This window comes from Pseudorca crassidens, chromosome 5, assembly GCF_039906515.1.
Source record: "Pseudorca crassidens isolate mPseCra1 chromosome 5, mPseCra1.hap1, whole genome shotgun sequence".
NCBI classification, from domain to species: Eukaryota; Metazoa; Chordata; class Mammalia; order Artiodactyla; family Delphinidae; genus Pseudorca; species Pseudorca crassidens.
The window spans coordinates 13,385,695-13,406,200 of record NC_090300.1 but is presented as its reverse complement, the minus strand read 5'-3'; the positions used below and the strand labels follow the sequence as shown (position 1 = coordinate 13,406,200).

Genomic DNA, 20,506 nt, shown 5'->3' with positions numbered 1-20,506 from the left:
CTACCAGCATCTTAATCTTGAACTTCCCAGCCTCTAAATTGTGAGAAATAAATTTCTGTTGTTTATAAGCTACCTAGTCTCTGGTAATTTGTTATAGCAGCCCAAACAAACTAATACAGTATAACTTTCAATAATTAAATTGTTTCTATAAATCCGTATTCCTAAAAATAATAGATTAACAAATTTATATCATTCTAAGAGCATAACCAGAACCTAGATTTCTAATTTTAAATCCAAAGTATGCTTTTGCCCTATTATCTCTAATATTTTGAATCACTGCTTCATTGTCATTTCAAGAGACATATGACCCTCTTACATACAAATCGGGGTGAGGAGGAAGGTACTATACCAACAATAAATGTAAATGATGTAAGGATATTTCCCACATCCTCCCAAATTATTAATTACATGTAAATAGGATACATAAACGTCTTTGTGATAAAACTTGAAGCCTAATTTTAAAAATTTCTTCACTGACTAAAGAAAGTTCAGATTAATGGTTTTCTTCCTTATTCAGAAAAAGACAACTTTTAAATTCAAAAAGCTAAACCAACTATAATTTTTTTTAAACTTTTAACCAACTTAAACAGCCTTTGACTCTGTGGGCTACAGAATACACCACACTGAGAAAGGGAGGCAACTGTGGAAGCTCTGATCAATATCAAGAAATAGAAAAACAAATACCATATGCTAACACATATATATGGAATCTAAAAAAAAAAAAATTGGTTCTAATGAACCTAGGCGCAGGACAGGAATAAAGACGCAGACATAGAGAATGGACTTGAGGACACGGGGAGGGGGAAGGGTAAGCTGGGACGAACTGAAAGAGTGGCATGGACATACATACACTACCAAGTGTAAAACAGATAGCTAGTGGGAAGCAGCCGCATAGCACAGGGAGATCAGCTCAGTGCTTTGTGACCACCTAGAGGGGTGGGATAGGGAAGGTGGGAGGGAGATCCAAGAGGGAGGAGATACGGGGATATATGTATACGTATAGCTGATTCACTTTGTTATAAAGCAGAAACTAACACACCATTGTAAGGCAATTATACTCCAATAAAGACGTTAATATATATATATACACATATATATATATATATACACACACACACATATATATATATATATATATATATATATCAAGAAATAATGCCATCAGTACTGTAGTGCCAAGTGGCTTTTTATTTTCTTTCCTTAAAAAGAAAATAAAATATATAAAGGGGAAATTTTTCCCTTATTTCTTCAACAAAAGTTCTTTTGAAATATGAAACTTGGTCTTTCTTTAGAGGGAAAAAACTATGAAGCCAAAAAGAATCAATATTTCTTAGTTAAAAAAACAAACTGTGTAGTTTATAGTCCTTATTCAAGGACTACACATTTTTCAAGGCTCAAGTCACCCTGTTATGCCAGCTGTAGGATTTGCTAATTCAAAAGACACACATAAGTATTTTGCGATTCTTTTTTGCATTCAACTACCTTTTTTTAAAATTCAACATCAGGGTTTCTGACTAAATCATTACAAGTTTTGTTGATTGGCTATGACTCATAACTGGACAATCACTGGTTGATATTATTTTGAACTGTCTCTTGGAGTCAGCATTTCATTTAAGGTATTATTTGAAAATTATCCAATTGTCAAAATCCAGAAGATAACACATTTTTACTAATGGCACAGCTTGGGAAAATACACTCAAAAATGGTACCATGTGGGCTTCCCTGGTGGCACAGTGGTTGAGAGTCCACCTGCCGATGCAGGGGACACGGGTTCGTGCCCCGGTCCGGGAAGATCCCCCGTGCCGCGGAGGGGCTGGGCCCGTGAGCCATGGCCGCTGAGCCTGCGCGTCGGGAGCCTGTGCTCCACAACGGGAGAGGCCGCAACAGTGAGAGGCCGCAACAGTGAGAGGCCCGCGTACCGAAAAAAAAAAAAAAAAAAATGGTACCATGTGAAATTAAATTGTAAAAATAATTAGGGTCAGCTAAGATGATTTACCACTGAATACACAGAATCTAGAAAATCAGAGTTAAATAGACAAAATTATTTTAAAATAATCTAAAATGATTTATATTCCATCCTATGCCATTTATACAATGCCAAGATGCTGTCTGAAATTTAAGCAATATTTTGAGTTTCCCAGAGAAACTCAAAATAACTGGTCTGAGTTTTCTCTAAATTGACTCTTAAAACAACAGATTTTAACATGAATTTGTGGCTACATAAACACAGCCTAACTCTTTCAAAAATGAAGTTATTTTTATACTGGTAATTATAACATTATACTTTTAAAAGCTTTACACTGACTCAAAAAACCATACAGACTTCCAATGAACTTTTGCAGAATATCATAATTTGATCAATCAAGATATTTAAAAACATAGGGTAAAAAAGGGAAAATTTTTAAATGCTCACCTTCAATTTATTACATAGGTCACTGTTATACCATCTAATAAGATAATTAAAAACATGCAAGCAGCTGGTACTACAGCTAAACAGATTAATGTAATAGTCTGTAGTCATATGTGCTGGCAAGGGGCTCGCCTCTTTGGAGAGGAGAAGGTCAGCTGCCCTTGGGAAGAGGAGGGGGGATGGGGAGAGAACGCTCCTACCATGTGGCCCTGTGCTACAGTCACTAAGTTAAACATCTACTGCAAACTGTTCATCGGCAAACTACTTCTCTGCTCTCATACCCTCAGTCTGAAAGGGTCTCAGTTTTAATGGTGAAATAAGAAACAGAGAAAGCTCATTTAATCTAACAGAAGACATTAACACTATTCTTTAAAAAGCACAAGGTATACTGCATAAACCAGTAATATCTTCTCAATTCTTCTAATCTTTCCATTTTACCACATCACCTGCAAATTAGTTGGGAGAAAAACAATTAAATTTTAACAGAAACTTCCAAAACAAGATCTAGCTATTACCCAGGCACCATATAATCATCATACTGATGCCTTAGGAGTTAAATGCAGCTGTACTCTATCTGAATCAAAGATGCAAACCACAAGAGACACAAATCCAAAGTGAAACCTCCTAGCCTCTGAAAAACAAATCTATGAGCCTTAGGCACATAAAGCTATAGATACGGTCCATTGATTGTAAATTTCAAACTTTGTCAAAATTCCAAAAATCCATCTCTGAATTTATACTCATAATAAAACATCTTCTTCTTATCTCTACTATGTGTACAAATGTGTTATACAAAGGCAACCTGGAATATACAGCAGAGACAGAGTATCAAGCCTCAGGTTAAGCTTGTTCTTAGCCTCCTTTCTGCTAAAAAACAGAAGTTACTTTCCTGTAAGACATTTTGTTTTTAAATCTTCCTTTTGGTGTCTCTACATTAGCGCACGGTAAAAATATTCTACAATAGCAGAAGATTAACAATGATGACAATGATGAGGATAACATGGACTGGAAGATAAAAGCAGCTAATATTTATTCAGCATCTGCCACACAACATTAGCCCATTAACTCCTTGTAACAAATGTGTTTTATTATCCCCACATTCAAGGTGAGGAAACTGAGCCGAAGATTTGTCCAAAGTCTCCATTTGGAGTCAGGATACGAACCAACTCGCTATGTTTAGATATTATTAATAAACAAAAAACAAAACAACAACAACAAAAAAAGAGACTGTGCCCTCTTATAACTGACCATCTAAGACCACAATAATATAAACAAATAATGGAAAGAATATAGACTTAGGTGACCAATTCAAGGCTGAATTGGAAAGTTAATAAAACCTTGGCACATGCTATAAAAGGGTACACACGTGGAAGGTTAAGTGAACAATAAGGCAGCAAAGTTGCCAGTTCACATGAGGTAAGCACAAAGAATTAATAATATTAACGCATAGCTTTGCATTTAGATTTTCAAAAGGCTTTATCTTATACAGTCCTATCTCGATCTTTAAAACAGTTGTGGGAAGGAAGCAGGTCAGACATTATAATGTCCATTCTGTAGATAAAAAATTAGAGCTAATCATTATCCCAAGGCACAGCATATATAGCTTGAGTATCCTAGTACTAGGTTGACAGCCAGAATTATCTGCGAAGAAAGGTCAGGATTTCTGAGGTGGTTTAAAACACAAAGGTAGACTTGTTAGGCTAAAGATATTTGACGGTTGGAACATTCACATTTTTCTAATAACCTATTTCTACTTGCTTTAAAAGAGCTCCGATAGTAATGGAAAAATAATTTTCATTTTCAAAAGTAAATTTTATTGACAATTCTGTTGCCATTTTAGCGTGATTCTGCAACAATTCCTAGGTTTTATCAGTTAACCTGATATGAAAATATTCCCTAGAGCTGTGCTTCTATGAATTCTGCATTTAACCCAAGTGTCAAATTCACAAGTAAGCTCATTATATTGTAAGAGCTATTGCCTATTCAGTAGCAAAATATTCATTTCACACCTTAAATACTATACTACTATTTAATAACAGCACTGGCCTGCCAACTATTAAAAGCTCATTTTTATACACTGTACTACCTGAGCTTTTTATCTTGCCTTTTTACTTACAACCATAAATTAATATCCTAACATTACAACACTGACAGGCATTGATTAAAACTATATTAGTTAACAACATTAGTATTTACTGTGCAAAGTTGCATTAGGAGTTTATTTTCAAAGTACAATTATCATTCAATAATACTAAGATACTTTAATCTTCAAACTACTCAAGAACAAAATAAACTACCAGATAACACTGTGCCTTCATATTAACACATTTCTCTTAACTTGCTGTCCATTAGTTACTACAATTAGCTAACTACAAATGCAGGTATGAAGTATAATTCACCAATGAAGTTGATATATACATATGGGTTTTCCTGCTTTTGAAATACATCTTTATTTTCCTTTTGTCTTGGATTTTTTTAAACTGTATTTATATCTAATACTGATATTCCCACCATGGATTTCACACATGTTATCATCTTAGCATTCCTCAGTTACATGACAAACATGAATATTTATTTAAATATCTTTTATAGAGAGTTCCCTGGTGGTCTAGTGGTCAGGATTCTGCACTTTCACTGCTGTGGCCCAGGTTCAATCCCTGGTTGGGGAACTGAAATCCTGTAAGCTGTGCAGCATGGCCATAAATAAATATATTTTTTATTCATCTTTTTTTTTTTTTTTTGGTGTGATCAACGTGTTCAGATAGAGGATTCTACCTATTATTTAATATGTCAAATTCCAAACTTTATATTACACTTCAGCACTAAAAGAAGGTTCTGGAGAACTCCAACATTTATAAGGTGGGATGGGTACAGAGAAAATAGAATGACAACACGTGAGCTTTTACTGCTGTTATAATATGCTTCTAGAACACCATGGGAACATAAGCCTTCTGTAGTATCTGTGACACTTGAATGACTGATTATTTATAAAGACCCCAACTGGTATAAAATAAAGATGTCAAGCATCTCAATTACCACCTCGTTTCTGGAATTCATAAACAAACTGTAAAAACTTTCACAATTACCACACTTTTATTAAGTGCTTCCTGAATATAAGGCCCTACTCTAGATGTTAACAGCTTGCCTGGGATCTGAAGAAACAAATGACACATTTCCAGCTAGGTATACAGAATATGTGTTCAAGAAAAAGATAAAGATTCTCAGCATAAATTCCATACTTATTATAGAAAAGAAGGAATTATAGCTTAATATTCTAATGAGTTTCCAAGTGTACAGTGGTTCTTGCATATATTTTATAGCATCAACACACAAGTATTGGAACTTATTAACCATAAGGGCAATGTACTCCAATTAAAGTACTTCTTCAAGAATCTGCATTGCTACCTATAATGCCAAAATGTATTATTACTCGATCTCTACTTTTTATTCCCCAAAAGAGAACAACCTAGTTCTTACATCACTTTGGTTCAGTATATGAATTTTCAAATATTACTGGAAATACATTAATCTTTCTTCTTCCTAGGTTTCCCTGTTAAGAAGATACAAAATATATAAACATTTACTCAAGCAAATTCAAGTTATAAAGAGAATAGTAACAAATAACTAGATAAGATGCATGTTTCCTTAATTGCTGTATCCGTTTTAAAAATTGTTAATTGAGATGTAACTGCCCTGTTTGCTGAAGAGCCAAACGGGATGTTAACAAACAGCACTTAATGTAACCACGGATTATGTTTTATACTCTCTGAGATGCTCACAAGCAGTACACTCTGTATTAGCAGGAAACTTAAACAAAGGAAGCCTTTAGTACCGTAAGAGATATACTGGAAAAACTAAAACAAAAATGGATTATATTGAAGCTTAATACTACATACGCATTCATTCTAACCATCCTACTCTAGGATGACGAGATGACGACAGATATCTACAATAAGTCCATCTACTCAAGAACTAAGAATGTTACATTTTCAATTACTCAATAAGTCTGCAGGACAATTGCATACCACAAATATTCTTCACATTTGTCAGATTTTTTAGAACCCTGTAAGATTAGATATCTTGTAATATTATATATCTACGTATTCATCACCTACCTATAGGAATTAAAAGTTCCATCAGAGTCTAAAGTAGAACTTGTTCTTCTTCCATTTTGATTTGAATCTCCTGGAAAAAAAAATTAGAAATACTGAGATTATGAAACTTGAGTATTCCAGTTGAAAAGCTACTGTGTGACAGCTCCACGCAGTTACTGAGTCAAAACAACAGATATCGCCTTATCCCTCCCCCAAATATCTTTTGTAATCAGAGTCCTTTAAACAAAAAATTCATTTTGATGTTAAAATATAGACTAACACCACCACTCCTAACTTGGATAGGAATACTACAGAAGTAATTGCAAACAGGAACAAATGAAGTATAATGCAGCCATCTTCTGCTTATGATTCACAGACAAAACCAAAATTTATACACCATTTAATCACAAACTAATGCTTATAAACAAAGGGCAACTTTTTATTAGTGTCCTGTCCATTGGCAGAGTCAAAAGAGAGCAGGCAGACAGCAGACATGGAATACCCTCCCCTGGCCCACCTCACCCCCTGGCCCCCCAGTCCTCCACTCTCTAGGAATCTGGTCTGCAGAGAAGGAGAACAGAAAGCTGGGAGGTGGTGATCAGGAATGCATTCTATAAAGACGCAGACCTACTAGAGAATGGACTTGAGGACACGGGGAGGGGGAAGGGTATGCTGGGATGAAGTGAGAGAGTGGCATGGACATATATACACTACCAACTGTAAAACAGATAGCTAGGGGGAAGCAGCCACATAGCACAGGGAGATCAGCTCGGTGCTTTGTGACCACCTAGAGGGGTGGGATAGGGAGGGTGGGAGGGAGATGCAAGAGGGAAGAGATATGGGGACATATGTATATGTATAATTGATTCACTCTGTTATACAGCAGAAACTAACACACCATTGTAAAGCAGTTATACTCCAATAAAAATGTTAAAAAAAAAAAAAAAAAGAATGCTTTCTAAGGAGCTTTTAATACATCTTAATAGTCTTCCCCAAACTTTATGTTTTAACTGTGGGCAAAAGTCCAGCAGTTTAAAAAAATAAAAAAACAACAACATCAAAAGGTATTTCTGCCTCATGTAGTAATATCAAACTTTTAGGGAAAAAAACCAATTCCTCTCAAGCATATTCAGATTAGAAAAAATTCATACCTATCAGTTTAGAGATCATAGAATAAGAATAAATTTGCTAAAGAAGTTTAAACAAATGCTTGCCAATGCCATAATATAATATATATTCTTACTCAAAGAAAATTAATTTTAGCTTAAAATTTAAAATATATACTTAAAAGTATAGTTTTTAGGAAACCATAGATACTACTATTAAATATATCATTTATTCTTAGACACAAATTAAATAGACCAGAATCTGATTACATTTTATACTCCTAATTCTTATAATGCAACTTTCAAACATCAGGTTATATTCACTTTTAATATATTTAAAGCTTAATAATTTAAATGATTTATTCAATTGTTATTTATACTTTCACTCCACTTTGAACATTCTAAAGTACCACGGGAGATTATCACAGTGGTCCTGGTTAAGTCAAATACTAATTACAGACCTTTCAGTTTAGAGGCAAGATTATTTTAAATTACTGAATATAGCACTTAAGGTACCATACATATATGATTATGTTGCTCATTAATGGTTATTGAAAGCAAAAGTGTAATTTTAATGATAGCTACCTATTTTTCTTTGCACATTTTATAGCTGACTGACTAGTCAAAAATGTTGGTTCTCTTCAAAATCTTTGCAGCTGCATCCAAAGTGTTTAGAAGAATGAGAATTGGTCTGAGCTCACTTACTGAACTTTTAAGTCTACTCTTTTTTTCAAAATACACTTTCCGGTTTTTGGGGTTTCTTTTCATTAAACAAAAACACTGAAATGGATTACAGCATTTGAAAATGTTGCCAAATTTTATAGAAGAAAATAATCCAAAACACTTAAATGTTTAAGATCAATCTAGTTGAGTATACTCTGTTAATTCTTTGTAAACATGGGTACCGTAAGATGACTCATGCAACATACTTCATTTGCTTTTTAAAAAAATTAATGGTATTATCATAAATAAACTAAAAAGATTTAAGGAAAATTAGTCTCTCCCTGTCTTGCTAAATGAAAATTTCCTACAACACATGTTATTTAACAGCTTGCAGACATTTCCTGTAAAACGTTCCACAATCAGCACAGAATAAGTACTACATCGTACATTTAAAATATAAGCTTTCTTTGTCTTTAAAACTAAAGATTATGATTACTTAAATACATAAAATCTCACCAATGGAATATTTCTTGTCCTCTGCTTATATTTATCATAATAAATATAAAATACTTCAAAGAATTAAGAGATTTTCAGCTTTTTAAACACCAAAGTTTTGTCATCAAAATACATCACAGAAGTTTTCTTCATTTTATACCTGTATGGAAACGAATATATCACATTAAATGTAACCCTCAAAGGATTGTAATAAGGAAAAACAGCAGCTTTTCTTTCTCTAAAACATACCAAATAAGGAGTACAGTTGTTTCTCACAACAATATTAGAGAAAAGATTTCAGAGTTTGCTATATGGGGAAAAGGCTATAAAGTTTTGAAGTGGGAAAAACTGCTTTGTTCCTTCAATCCTCTAGATGAAATTAATTATAGCAAATGTTTATGAAAACATCTGTTCCTTACAGTTATAAATTCTTAATTTTAGTATGGACGATTCCAGACTCTTACTTTGGAAGGTAACTGTCTGACAATTGAAAGGTTTACCAAGGAACAGACAGAATTTGTAATTCTGGAAAATGGTATATACAGTGTGCTATATCCGGTAGAGATTTTCATTTGTGTGAAACACTTGGAGGGCTTAAAACTGGTAAACAGGAGAGATCAAAGACAAACAGAAAGGCTCATTTTTCATTTAAGCTGTTATACAACAAAAACATATCTGTATCACAAGAAAAGACCAACTAAGAATTAAAAACAAATGCTACTTTATTATCAACCTAATTTGGAGGTAAGTATAACAAAGTATTAATTTTATCAGGATTTTAGTAAGTCTAATGCCAATACAGCCATGGGAAAGTATATGTAGTGTTCCTCAAAAATAACGACAGAGGGTGCAAGAGAGTTTAATATGATGTTTTTAGTTGCTGTTCTGATTCTTGAATTAAGTTGTCAGGTTATAACTGTAACAAGGATACATAGGTTGTTTTTAGACTTTCCCTCTCTCTCTCTCCCAAACACACAAACACACGCACACGCACACACACACACACACACACACACACACACACACAGGCAAAAATACATTTTTAAAGTAATCTCACACAAAGGCCTTTAAAAACCAAACAGCACAAATACTTAAATATGTTAACAGAGTTCCTTTCATTTGCTTGAAAAGTAATTTAACAATAGAGTAAATTTTAAAAATACAATTGTGACTTTAAAGGTATTCCAATATTTAATGTAAACTAAGCCAGTAAAATAAAATGGATGTGTTTACTGAGTAAATCTTAAATAAATACATAAACTATATACAATATATAACATACGAATTTTGTATGTCGCTATATGCATGTGTAATTGTACAACATATATATTTGTAGGAATGGTTCATCAATTATCTGTGACCATTACAGTTTGAAATTTACATAACACATTCATTTCTCATTAATTGGTAAGTAACTTTGTGAAATGAGTTCATAACATTCAGAATTAAAATAAGTTGGCTGATTTGAAAAGAATATGCTCATAGTTACATTGTTTTTAATGAGAATACAAACAACATAGTATTTTCCATTAGTAATCCCTAACATATATGTATCTAACTTATTAAAATAATAATATGTATAACGGTGACTTAAATAGGATAAATTAAATTTGGACTCCTTTTTTAGCTCTTACTGTAGTCATGCTTAGCTAAGAGCATTTACAGTATCTATCTGTGCACTGCTGAAACCATGCTGAACAAAGTTTACAGATTTCCAGAGTGCTTTTTATGCACAAATATCTGCTTTATAAGGGGGGGATGAAGATTTTAAACGAGGCTAGGTTAAAAACAACCAGAATAATGCTGTAAGTAAGCACACCTACTCAACTGTGCCTTCTTCAGTTTACATGTAAAAAAAAATCAAGCTTTAGAGGATCACATGGTACTAAGTATGAATTCTGAAAAATATTACATAAGTTTTAAAAAGGCTGATCTCTGAATTGTTAGAGAAATGTCATCATGTATGTGTGATGAATTATTAATAGTAAGGGGAAAATATTTGGTTCAAACTTAAGTTGAAAGCAAACTTATGGATAGCCACATTTTAGTTGTGATAGGATAATATGGCATAAATGAATAGTGTAAACACCTAAAACCTTGTGTGTCTTTTAAATGAATGAGGATTACTACTGAAATGTTTTAGTTAAATCTGAAATCCCATTCAAAGTGAATGATTCAAAAAAAATCTATAAATTATGTATATTCATTGCATTGACTCAGTTAAGGCAAAGCATAATAACTCAGCATCATCAATGAAATCAGTAGCTGCAAAGGATATTATCTCGTTTCAGGAATAAGGTAAACAACAGGCTCTGTAGGCTAACTATTTATGCTAAAAATCTAGGACCACTCATTAGGTTTAAGAGCCAGTGCTCAAGTAAATACAGGAAATTTGTTTATTCAATAATTTTCCATTTTCTCTATCACTGTTAATTTATCTACATTCTAATGATTTAATGGCCATATTTAGTTTTCTACATAATATTTTCAAATTATTAACTTACATAATGAAACTCAGATGTAAAACAAATACATAGGAACTATTTTATAAATAACATTTCAAGTGCACAATTTTAATTTAAGAAGATAATACTTCTGTTATTCTTGTTAAATATTGAACAGAATTCTTTTTAAAAAGAAAGCAGAATGACATCAGCAGAGTGGCAGAAGATACAACTCCAAGTTCTCATCCTCCCACAGAAACGTCGAAAAACTAGAACTGTCGGAACCAACTTTGTAATGACTCTGGAAAATAGTCAAAGATTTACAAGAACCAAGTGAACAATGAGCCAAGAAAATGGCAACTGGAAAGCTCTGTGGGGTTTTTACTTGCCTGTTCTACCATCTCCCTAGATCAGCAGCAGTCTTGAAGAAGTAAGCTAGTTCCCAGTGTAAGTAAGAAGTAAGCTAGTTCCCAGGAGAATAGTACCTGGTTCTGGAGGGAGCAGAGAAGACCATATTTTCAAAGTATTGTGTAAATCAATTCTAACTTGTTAGGAGCTACCTGAAGAACTGACATAAGATGTTCATCTCTTTTGCATCTAAATAAAAAAAAGGAAAAAAAAAAAGGTGGGCTTTGCTCTTGTACCCACTGCAAGTCAAATTAAGAGCCAGCAGATGCCTGGGGCAAAAGAATACAATCAAAACATAAAATAGACCACCTAAGGCCTGGGAGAAAAAGCTAGCGAGAGTTTCTTTGAGAAATTAGGACATTCAAAAGCACCTGGGTATGCAGGGGAATGTAGAACACTATGCACATACCCAGGGCAAGATGCATGATGATACAGAAACTGAGAAGAGCATTAAGTTTCCACCTGAAGCTGACCACTAGGAAGAATGCAAGCCTGGCTAAATGATGAAGGACTGCTGCAGCAGAGATAATCTGAAAAGATAAGGAGAGGTTCAGGGTTTTGTTGCTCTTCTTAGCTCCTGGCATTCAGAAAATCTCTGTTAAAATCCTAGCTGAACACAACCTAAGAAATAAAGACTTCAATGACTATGTATGTCAAACAATAAGTCTTTGCAAAAATAAAAAATATTTCAGGAGAATAACTAAACAAATGGACTGAAATGGTCTTCAAGAATATAGAAAATAACAAACCCAGGAGAAGGGGAGAATCTGATTTCTGGAGTAACCAATATAATATTTAAATATCAAGTTGTCAAAAACAACAAAATCATGAAGCATACAAAGAAACAGGAAGCATGGCTCATCAAAGGAATGAAAATAAGTTGACAGAAACTATCCCTCAGAAATAACTGGAATTACTAGACAAAGATTTTGAAACTGTCTTAAGGATGTTCAAAGAGCAAAAGGAAAACATAGACCAAAAAAGGAAAGAAATCATGTAGAGAATAAATCAACAAAATGACATTAATAGAGAGGTAGAAATAATAAAAGGAAATAGAATTTCTGGAGCTGAAAAATACAATAACTGAATTGAAAAATTCACTAGAGGGGCTCAACCACAGGTGTGAGCAGGCAAAACACAAAAATAACAAAGTTGAACATATGACAATTGAAATTATGGAGTCTGAGGAGCAAAAATAGGAAAAAAGTGAAGAAAAGTGAGCATACCCTAAGAAACCTGTATGACACCATCACGCACAGCAACATATGCATTATGAGAGTCTGAGAAATAGAAGAAAGAGGCAGAAAGAATATTTGAAGAAATAATGGCCAAAAACTTCCCAAATTTGATGAAAGACAAATATCTACAAATCCAAGAAGTTCAATTAACTCTAGGTAGGATTAACTCAGAGACTCACACCAAGACACATTATAAGCAAACTGTTCTAAGACAAAAACAAAGAGAGAATCCTGAAAGATACAACAGAAAAGTACTTTGTCACAACAGAGAATCCTCAGTAAGATTAACAGATGATTTCTCATCAGAAAACATGCAGGCCAAAAGAGTGGGATGATATGTATATATAGATATATATCTATCTATATCTATATATAAAGTGCTTTAAAAAAAGGCTATCAACCAAGAATTTTATATCTAGCAAAATACTCCTTTGAAAATGAGTGAGAAGTTAAGACATTCCTAGAAACACAAAAGCTGAAACTAGACATACCATAAAAGAAAAGCTGGGCTTCCCTGGTGGCGCAGTGGTTGAGAGTCCGCCTGCTGATGCAGGGGACACGGGTTCGTGCCCCGGTCCGGGAGGATACCACATGCTGCGGGGCAGCTGGGCCCGTGAGCCATGGCCGCTGGGCCTGTGCGTCCGGTGCCTGTGCTCTGTGGCGGCAGGGGCCACAGCAGTGAGAGGCCCGCGTACCGCAAAAAAAAAAAAAAAAAAAAAAAAGAAAAGCTAATGGCAGTCTTTCAGGTTGAAAGGAAAGAATACCACACAATAACTCAAAGCCGTGGGAAGAAATAAAGATCTCTGGTAAAGGTGAATATGTGAGCAAACAAAAAGCCAGCACTGTTGTATTTAAGGTTTGTGATGCCACCCTTTGCTTCCTACAGGATATAAAAACAAATGGATAAAAATAATTATAAGTTAATACAACTGAGCAACAATGTATAAAAATGTAATTTATGGGCTTCCCTGGTGGCGCAGTGGTTAAGAATCTGCCTGCCAATGTAGTAGACACAGGTTCTAGCCCTGGTCTGGGAAGATCCTACATGCCACGGAGCAACTAAGCCTGTGAGCCACAACTACTGAGCCTGCATGCCACAATTAATGAAGCTGAACTTCTCAGCTGGTTTTCACTTGGATTATACGGAAAGTTAAAAAAAAATGTAATTTATGACACATTAAAAGGGAAAAAGACAGAGCAGTATAGGAGCACATATTCTGTATGGTCTAAAGTTAAGTTTGGTTATCGACTTGAAGTAGATTGTTAAAAATTTAGGATTTAAATTTTATCATTTAATCCCTATGATAACCACAAAGAAGAGATCTAAAATTTACACAACAGGAATGAGAAGGGAACCAAAATGGTCACTACAGAACAAAAATAGAAAAATGCAACCAAACACAAGAAAAAGCAGTAATGGAGGAAATGAGGAGAAATAAGGTATAAAACATACAGAAAACAACAGCAGCATGGCAGAAGTAAGTTCTTTCTTATCAGTAGTTAACTTAAATGTAAATTGATTAAAGTTTCAATCAAAAGGCAGAGATCAGGGCTTCCCTGGTGGCGCAGTGGTTGAGAGTCCGCCTGCCGATGCAGGGGATGCGGGTTCGTGCCCCGGTCCAGGAAGATCCCACATGCCGCGGAGTGGCTGGGCCCGTGAGCCATGGCCGCTAAGCCTGCGCGTCCGGAGCCTGTGCTCCGCAACGGGAGAGGCCACAACAGTGAGAGGCCCGTGTACCGCAAAAAAAAAAAAAAAAAAAGGCAGAGATTAGCAAAAATGGATTAAAAAAAAAATCATGATGCAAACTGTATGTTGTCTACAAGAGACTCATTTAAGAACCAAAGTAAAAGTATGGAAAAGAAAATAAGCAAAAAAAGAGATACTTGGCTATAACAATATTAGACAAAATAGACTTTAAGTCAAAAACTGCTACAACAAAGAAGGACATTATATATTGATAAAAGGGTCAAACCATGAAGAAGATATAACAATTACAAACATATGCACCAAACAATAGAACATGAAAATATATGAAGCAAACATTGACAGAATTGAAGGGAGGAACAGACAGTTCTACAATGAAAATTGACAGAACGTCTAGAAAGAAGATCAGTAAGGAAAGAAAGGACTCAAGATTGTAAACCAAGTAGACCTAACAAACATAAAACACTAGCCAACAACAGAATATACAATCTTCTCAAGTGCACATGGAACACTGTCCAGGACACACCATATGTTAAGCCATAAAACAAGTCTCAATATATTTAAAAAGACTGAAATCATACAAAGTATCTTTTCTGACTACAAAGGAACAAAGCTAGAAGTCAATTACTGAAGGAAAACGGGAAAATTCTCAAGTATAGTAAATGCAAATATGTGTGTCTATAGATGGAAAGACAGAAAAACAGGTAAGTATGTAGGTAGGGTCTGTATGAACACACAGTGGTTGTAAATTTTAAGAAAAAAAATGCTGATGATGATCTTTGATTAAACTTTAAAGTAATTTCCAGGAAAGAAAATGCTTAATGAATTGGTAAAATTAAACTGCCCTGTTCAATTTAATGAAATTATAAAGTAGAGGTATTACAGCCTCATGATTAAAAGCTAAGGCTCAGGCAAGATAGACCTGAGTACATGCTCCACGATTTACTTTCCCTCTGACTTAACTGTTCAATATTTCAGTTTCCTCATCTGTAAAATGAAGATAACAGTTTCTACCACGAAGTGTGGTTATGAAGATTAGATAAGTGCAAATAAAGAGCTTAGTATAGCATGTAGCACAATGTAAGTTCCTTGATAAATGTTAGCTATTAATTTATGAATGTTTTAATCAGTGAATGTATTTAAAATACTGTACCCAGTAAAGGAATAAAAGTAGAAGTCTATTGGTGCTATGTAAAGAGAATAAACTTATTCATAATTTAAATAACTGAAAATTGTAACTCTTCTTAGCAATTAAAAAGCATTATTTCTACATTGCTTTTATTTTTTTGGCCCACACTGCGTGGCTTGTGTGAGTTTAGTTCCCCAACCAGGGATCAAACAGGGGCCCTTGGCAGTGAGAGCATGGAGTCCTAACCACTGGACCGCCAGGGACTTCCCTAAAAAGCACTATTTCTGATAAAATTTATAATTAACAAAAGTTTATTCCATGAATTATACAACTCTGTACAAGATTTGTGGTAACTTTACTATCCTTCCTGATGATGATATCAAACATTGAATATGATATAAAGAAAGCGAGTGGAAAAATAGTAAACTTAAATAAAATCAGAGCCTTGAAATATAAAGCTATCTAATCCATGAGCTGAATATATATGTTTCTTGGTATTGATAAAATGCAGATAAAGAACTAAAACTACAGTCAATCTAGTAATAAACTAAAACTATCACATATAGGATAGTATACAATATTACACACGCATCAGAATAAAACAAGTTTTAAGAAGAATTCATTAAGGATTCTGAGACTGAATGGAAACAAGGTCTAATTCCAAAAATAATCACAAATATAACTACCCAACTTAAGTTAATGTGTAATAACACACAAATGCAAATATTTCTATTTATTTTCATTGTCATTACTGGACATATTGTTGTCTCTCCAGGCATTCCATAGACTTAAAGCTGCTTGATGTCTCAGAAAAAAAACAAAGTAGACCAGGAATCAATCAAGTAAAGAGAATTCCAATGCAAAATTAACCTCTCTGGGTCCTACCACCCACATCTACAACAGAGAAGGGCAGGACCAGATCAGACCAAGTTCATGAACATGCTGATCATCCAAATCACCTGGGGACAGGTATTTAGGGGGGGTGTGTGTGCGTGTGCACGCATGTGGTGTGTTTGTGGGAGAGAAAGAGATTGAAAAAAAGGATGAGATTGAGACAACCGTGGGTGTGGTCCAGGATCCTCTACTTTTAAAGGGTTTCCTAGATTATTGTGATGATCCAAAAGTCTTTCCTAGTACGAAACGATAAACTTCTACTGTGATAAAAGTTGACAGTCTCTTGTAGAAGGCAATTTAATTTGCCCCCAACAGGGAGAGTGCCTCATGTATCATCAATTACCATGAGCTATCAATGAGGCACAAGATTTGGTCACATCTTCCAGCAGTAGTAGAGGACTGTTTTGAGCTATGCCAATTCTGCACATTACCCTATATGATCAGTTGCATGTACTGATTATTGGGGGAGGGTGCACAATGGAGCTGCCCAGCAGAACACTGCTATTGGCCTGTGTGGTCCTCCTGTAGACCACCTGGGCTTCAAAAGCACCTTCCTACAAAAGAGTTACATAAGGCCAATGCTATAATTTAGACAATTACAAATAAGTAGATAAACAGCAAAATAGATTTTAAAAAGAGCTTCCTTAGAAGTAAATGTTTTGACAAAGAATATCTGAAAATATTACTCCAAGTTTAAAACTTGGAGAAAGAGTATCAAGGCCAAAGACGATTATTATATAGGTTGCCCTTTGCTACAATTTTTCTTAACAAAAATACAAATAATGAGTTGGTTTAAATTTTGACTGACATTTTTAGATTTTCTACTAGTCTTACACAAGTTTCAATGAAATACCCCCCATCCACAAAAACAACAACCACCAAACAAAAACACACAGTAGCTTTTCAAAGATAATCTAACTGAGACCTAGGGAATTCTAAACCTGACATCAAATTACATGTTCAGTGCCTAAATAACGTAACAGAAGTCATATACATATTATCTGCTAGATAAAAGAGTACATCTGCTATTGAAATCCTATTTCATCTTCTATAAATCTTTCAAATAATAACTATAAAACATGTATATTAATTATTCTTTTCTTCAGTGTATAAAAAAAGGAAGTATCTTTTTCTACAAAACAGATTCCTTTGAGCAACTCTCATTTTCACTACTGATTATAATCAACGCTAGAACCTTTAAGGTTGTTTGACATCAAGGGGACATAAAATGTAAAGACACCATTAACCTCAAGTACTTAACTTTGGATAGTTAACATCAGATATCCCCCTTTTTGGTATAAAAAACTAAAGTGGGACTATTTGAAGGATATAAATTATCATCCATGAACTAGGGTAAATCACTCTATTAATGTCTTTTAAATGACAGCTAACTGAACAAGGTCTTATATCAAAGATCTACTTAAAAAGCATAAAGGGGGTTTTAACTATAAAGTCCCAAAGCTCAGATGAAGAAACAAGGGTAAATATTCTCAAACCTATCTTTAGTTTTAAAAACAATTTACTAAACTAAATTACCTTAAATATAATAATCTAAAATTCTCAAAATATCAGAAATTTTCAAGTGTTTATACCATTTCCTTCAAATAAAAAATTTTGAAAAATATTTTAAATGATCTATAAAAATGTTTTATTTCGTAAACTATTTTTGTTTTGATATTAAAGAACTATACTAAAATACAATTTTTAAAGAAAAATTCTAAATATACAAACTGATTTCTATTTATCATTTTATGATAAAGTCTAATTATTTATTAGTGGAGATGATTTTTTAAAACTGATAATAACTAGTTTTAAAATGGTGACACCTTTAAATTTGCTAGTAAATGTGTAACATACTAAATTCAACTATCCTTGTAGAGTATTAAAAATATCATTCAAAGTAGTTATTTATTGATCACTTTATCTAAACTAACAAATAGTTACCTAGACAAATGGTAAATGGGCCTAATTAATAAATGCATTTATGTACTAATTCAAACTTCTAGTCATGCATCTGGATCACATGATAGCTTTTCTGCTTTTAAAAATTCTTTCAACAATCACCAGTTAAGCACCTCCTATGTTTTAGTACTAGTGATACAGTGTAAAACAAAGGTCAAAACCCATCCCTGACATCCTGGAATTTGTTGAAAGTTCAGCAGAGGAGGACAGTCAAATCAATGTACAATGACAACTTTCAAAACTGTTACAGAATAAAGTCACACAGCCTACTGTAAAATAACATATGAGAGAGGAGGGGGTCCCTGGCCCAAAGGAGCATGGAGAGCACCCCACCTGGGATCTGCATGCGCCAAGAGTCTTTAAAGGTCACGCTAAGAATTTTGGTCCAGATGAACAGGAAGTCAGTGAAAGAAGGGTTTAAGCAGAAGTAGAACATGATGAAGGCTTTTAAAAGATCACTTGAACTAGGGAGGAAGCAATTAGAGTGCAGGTGTAGGGGGAAGAGTGGATGGAGGGAGACTAAGAAGCCTGCATACTCCAAGGTGAAAAATGATGACAGAACAGTCATATTGATGATACTGTTTTCATATGATCTTAGGTACAGTAATTTACCATTTTTAAAACTCATTGCTATTATTTGCTGAGAGGCTACTATGTACCAGACACTGTTCTTGGACATGGAAGTACCATAGTGAACAAAACAGAACCAAGTGTGTGTGGGGGTGCAGGGGAAAAAAAACAAGAAAATAAATTTTATAACAAATAAATTCAGATAATCATAAAAGCTTAAAAACAAAATACAACAGATTAATGTGACATCCAGTGACTGGGAGAGGGTGTTCTCTGCAGGGAGAGGTAATATCCAACGAGATTCTAGTTATAAGGAAAAAATTAGCCATGCAAGGGATGTACAGCAGAAGCTGGCTTTTAGAAAAGATAAAGAAAGAAAAAAAAAAAAGGCCATGGTGGCTGGAAGGCTAGGAGTAGAGTAGCATGAGATGAGGTCTGTGCAACAAGGAGGGGCCAGAGAACTTGGGGTTTTATAGGAAGGAAGTCTAGATTTTACACGTATAATGAGAAGCCATCATAAAGTTTCAAAATGATGAAAAAGATTATCTACTTCAGGTTTGGAAATCATTATTTTAGCTGCTATGTGAAGATTAGATTGAACAGGGAGGGGCAAGACGGAGGCTAAGAGATCAGTTGGAATCTGGATCATAGGATAACCTGATAATACAAAGAGACAACTGTATACTTAATTCTAAGATAGTCTAAATGAGGATTTGAAAATTGAAATCCTTTAAAATAATTTGAAATTATTTCCATGGTGGAAAAATAAATAATTATGTTCCTAATATTTTATTTCCATATATAACTATCGGAATTTGATTATTAATAAATTTATTTATTTTTATATGCTGCTTTCTATATAGATTAGTAATTAATCTGGTTTCTAAATAAGACTGACATCTGAATCACAAAAAAAAAAAAGAAAGAGAGAAAAGAAACAGTAAAATAGCACATTATAGATTATTAATGGGATTTCCAGTACCATCCAACAAGGAGGACCACTGCAAGCCTCTCTCTCCCACTGATTACAACTAAAAACTCTGGGCAAAGTACGAAAAGCAACTTCTTGAGGAATCTGAATAGTAAATAATAGCAGACATACTGGATAACAGAGTCAAAGATACAGTGGTGATGAGTGTTCTGTTTGGTTTTTGTTTTTCCTCCTTTTATATCCTAACTTTGAGCTCAAGTCAGGCTGAATCTGAGCACTAAATGCCAGGTATGAAGAGCAAAAACTCCAATCCCATTTTTCTGGGACTGGGAAAAGAATCTTTTCCCTGTTGTTCACTTCCAACCTTGCTACAAGACCAGGACTAATCATAGAACTATACTGCCACCACGGGTGCGTGACAGCAGTGAGGAAGAAAGCTATCTTTCATAATAGGAAA

General features: G+C 34.2%; 1 protein-coding gene across 6 annotated transcripts in view; it reads right to left on the bottom strand.

Annotated features, from left to right (window-relative positions):
- TBC1D5 (TBC1 domain family member 5) overlaps positions 1–20,506 on the bottom strand; it is a 541,587-nt gene that overhangs the window by 263,158 nt on the left and 257,923 nt on the right. For all 6 annotated transcript variants that reach the window (XM_067737391.1, XM_067737392.1, XM_067737390.1 and 3 more), the window contains one exon: positions 6,526–6,595. In XM_067737391.1, the coding sequence (XP_067593492.1) occupies positions 6,526–6,595 (70 nt within the window). The remainder of the gene's footprint in view (positions 1–6,525; positions 6,596–20,506) is intronic.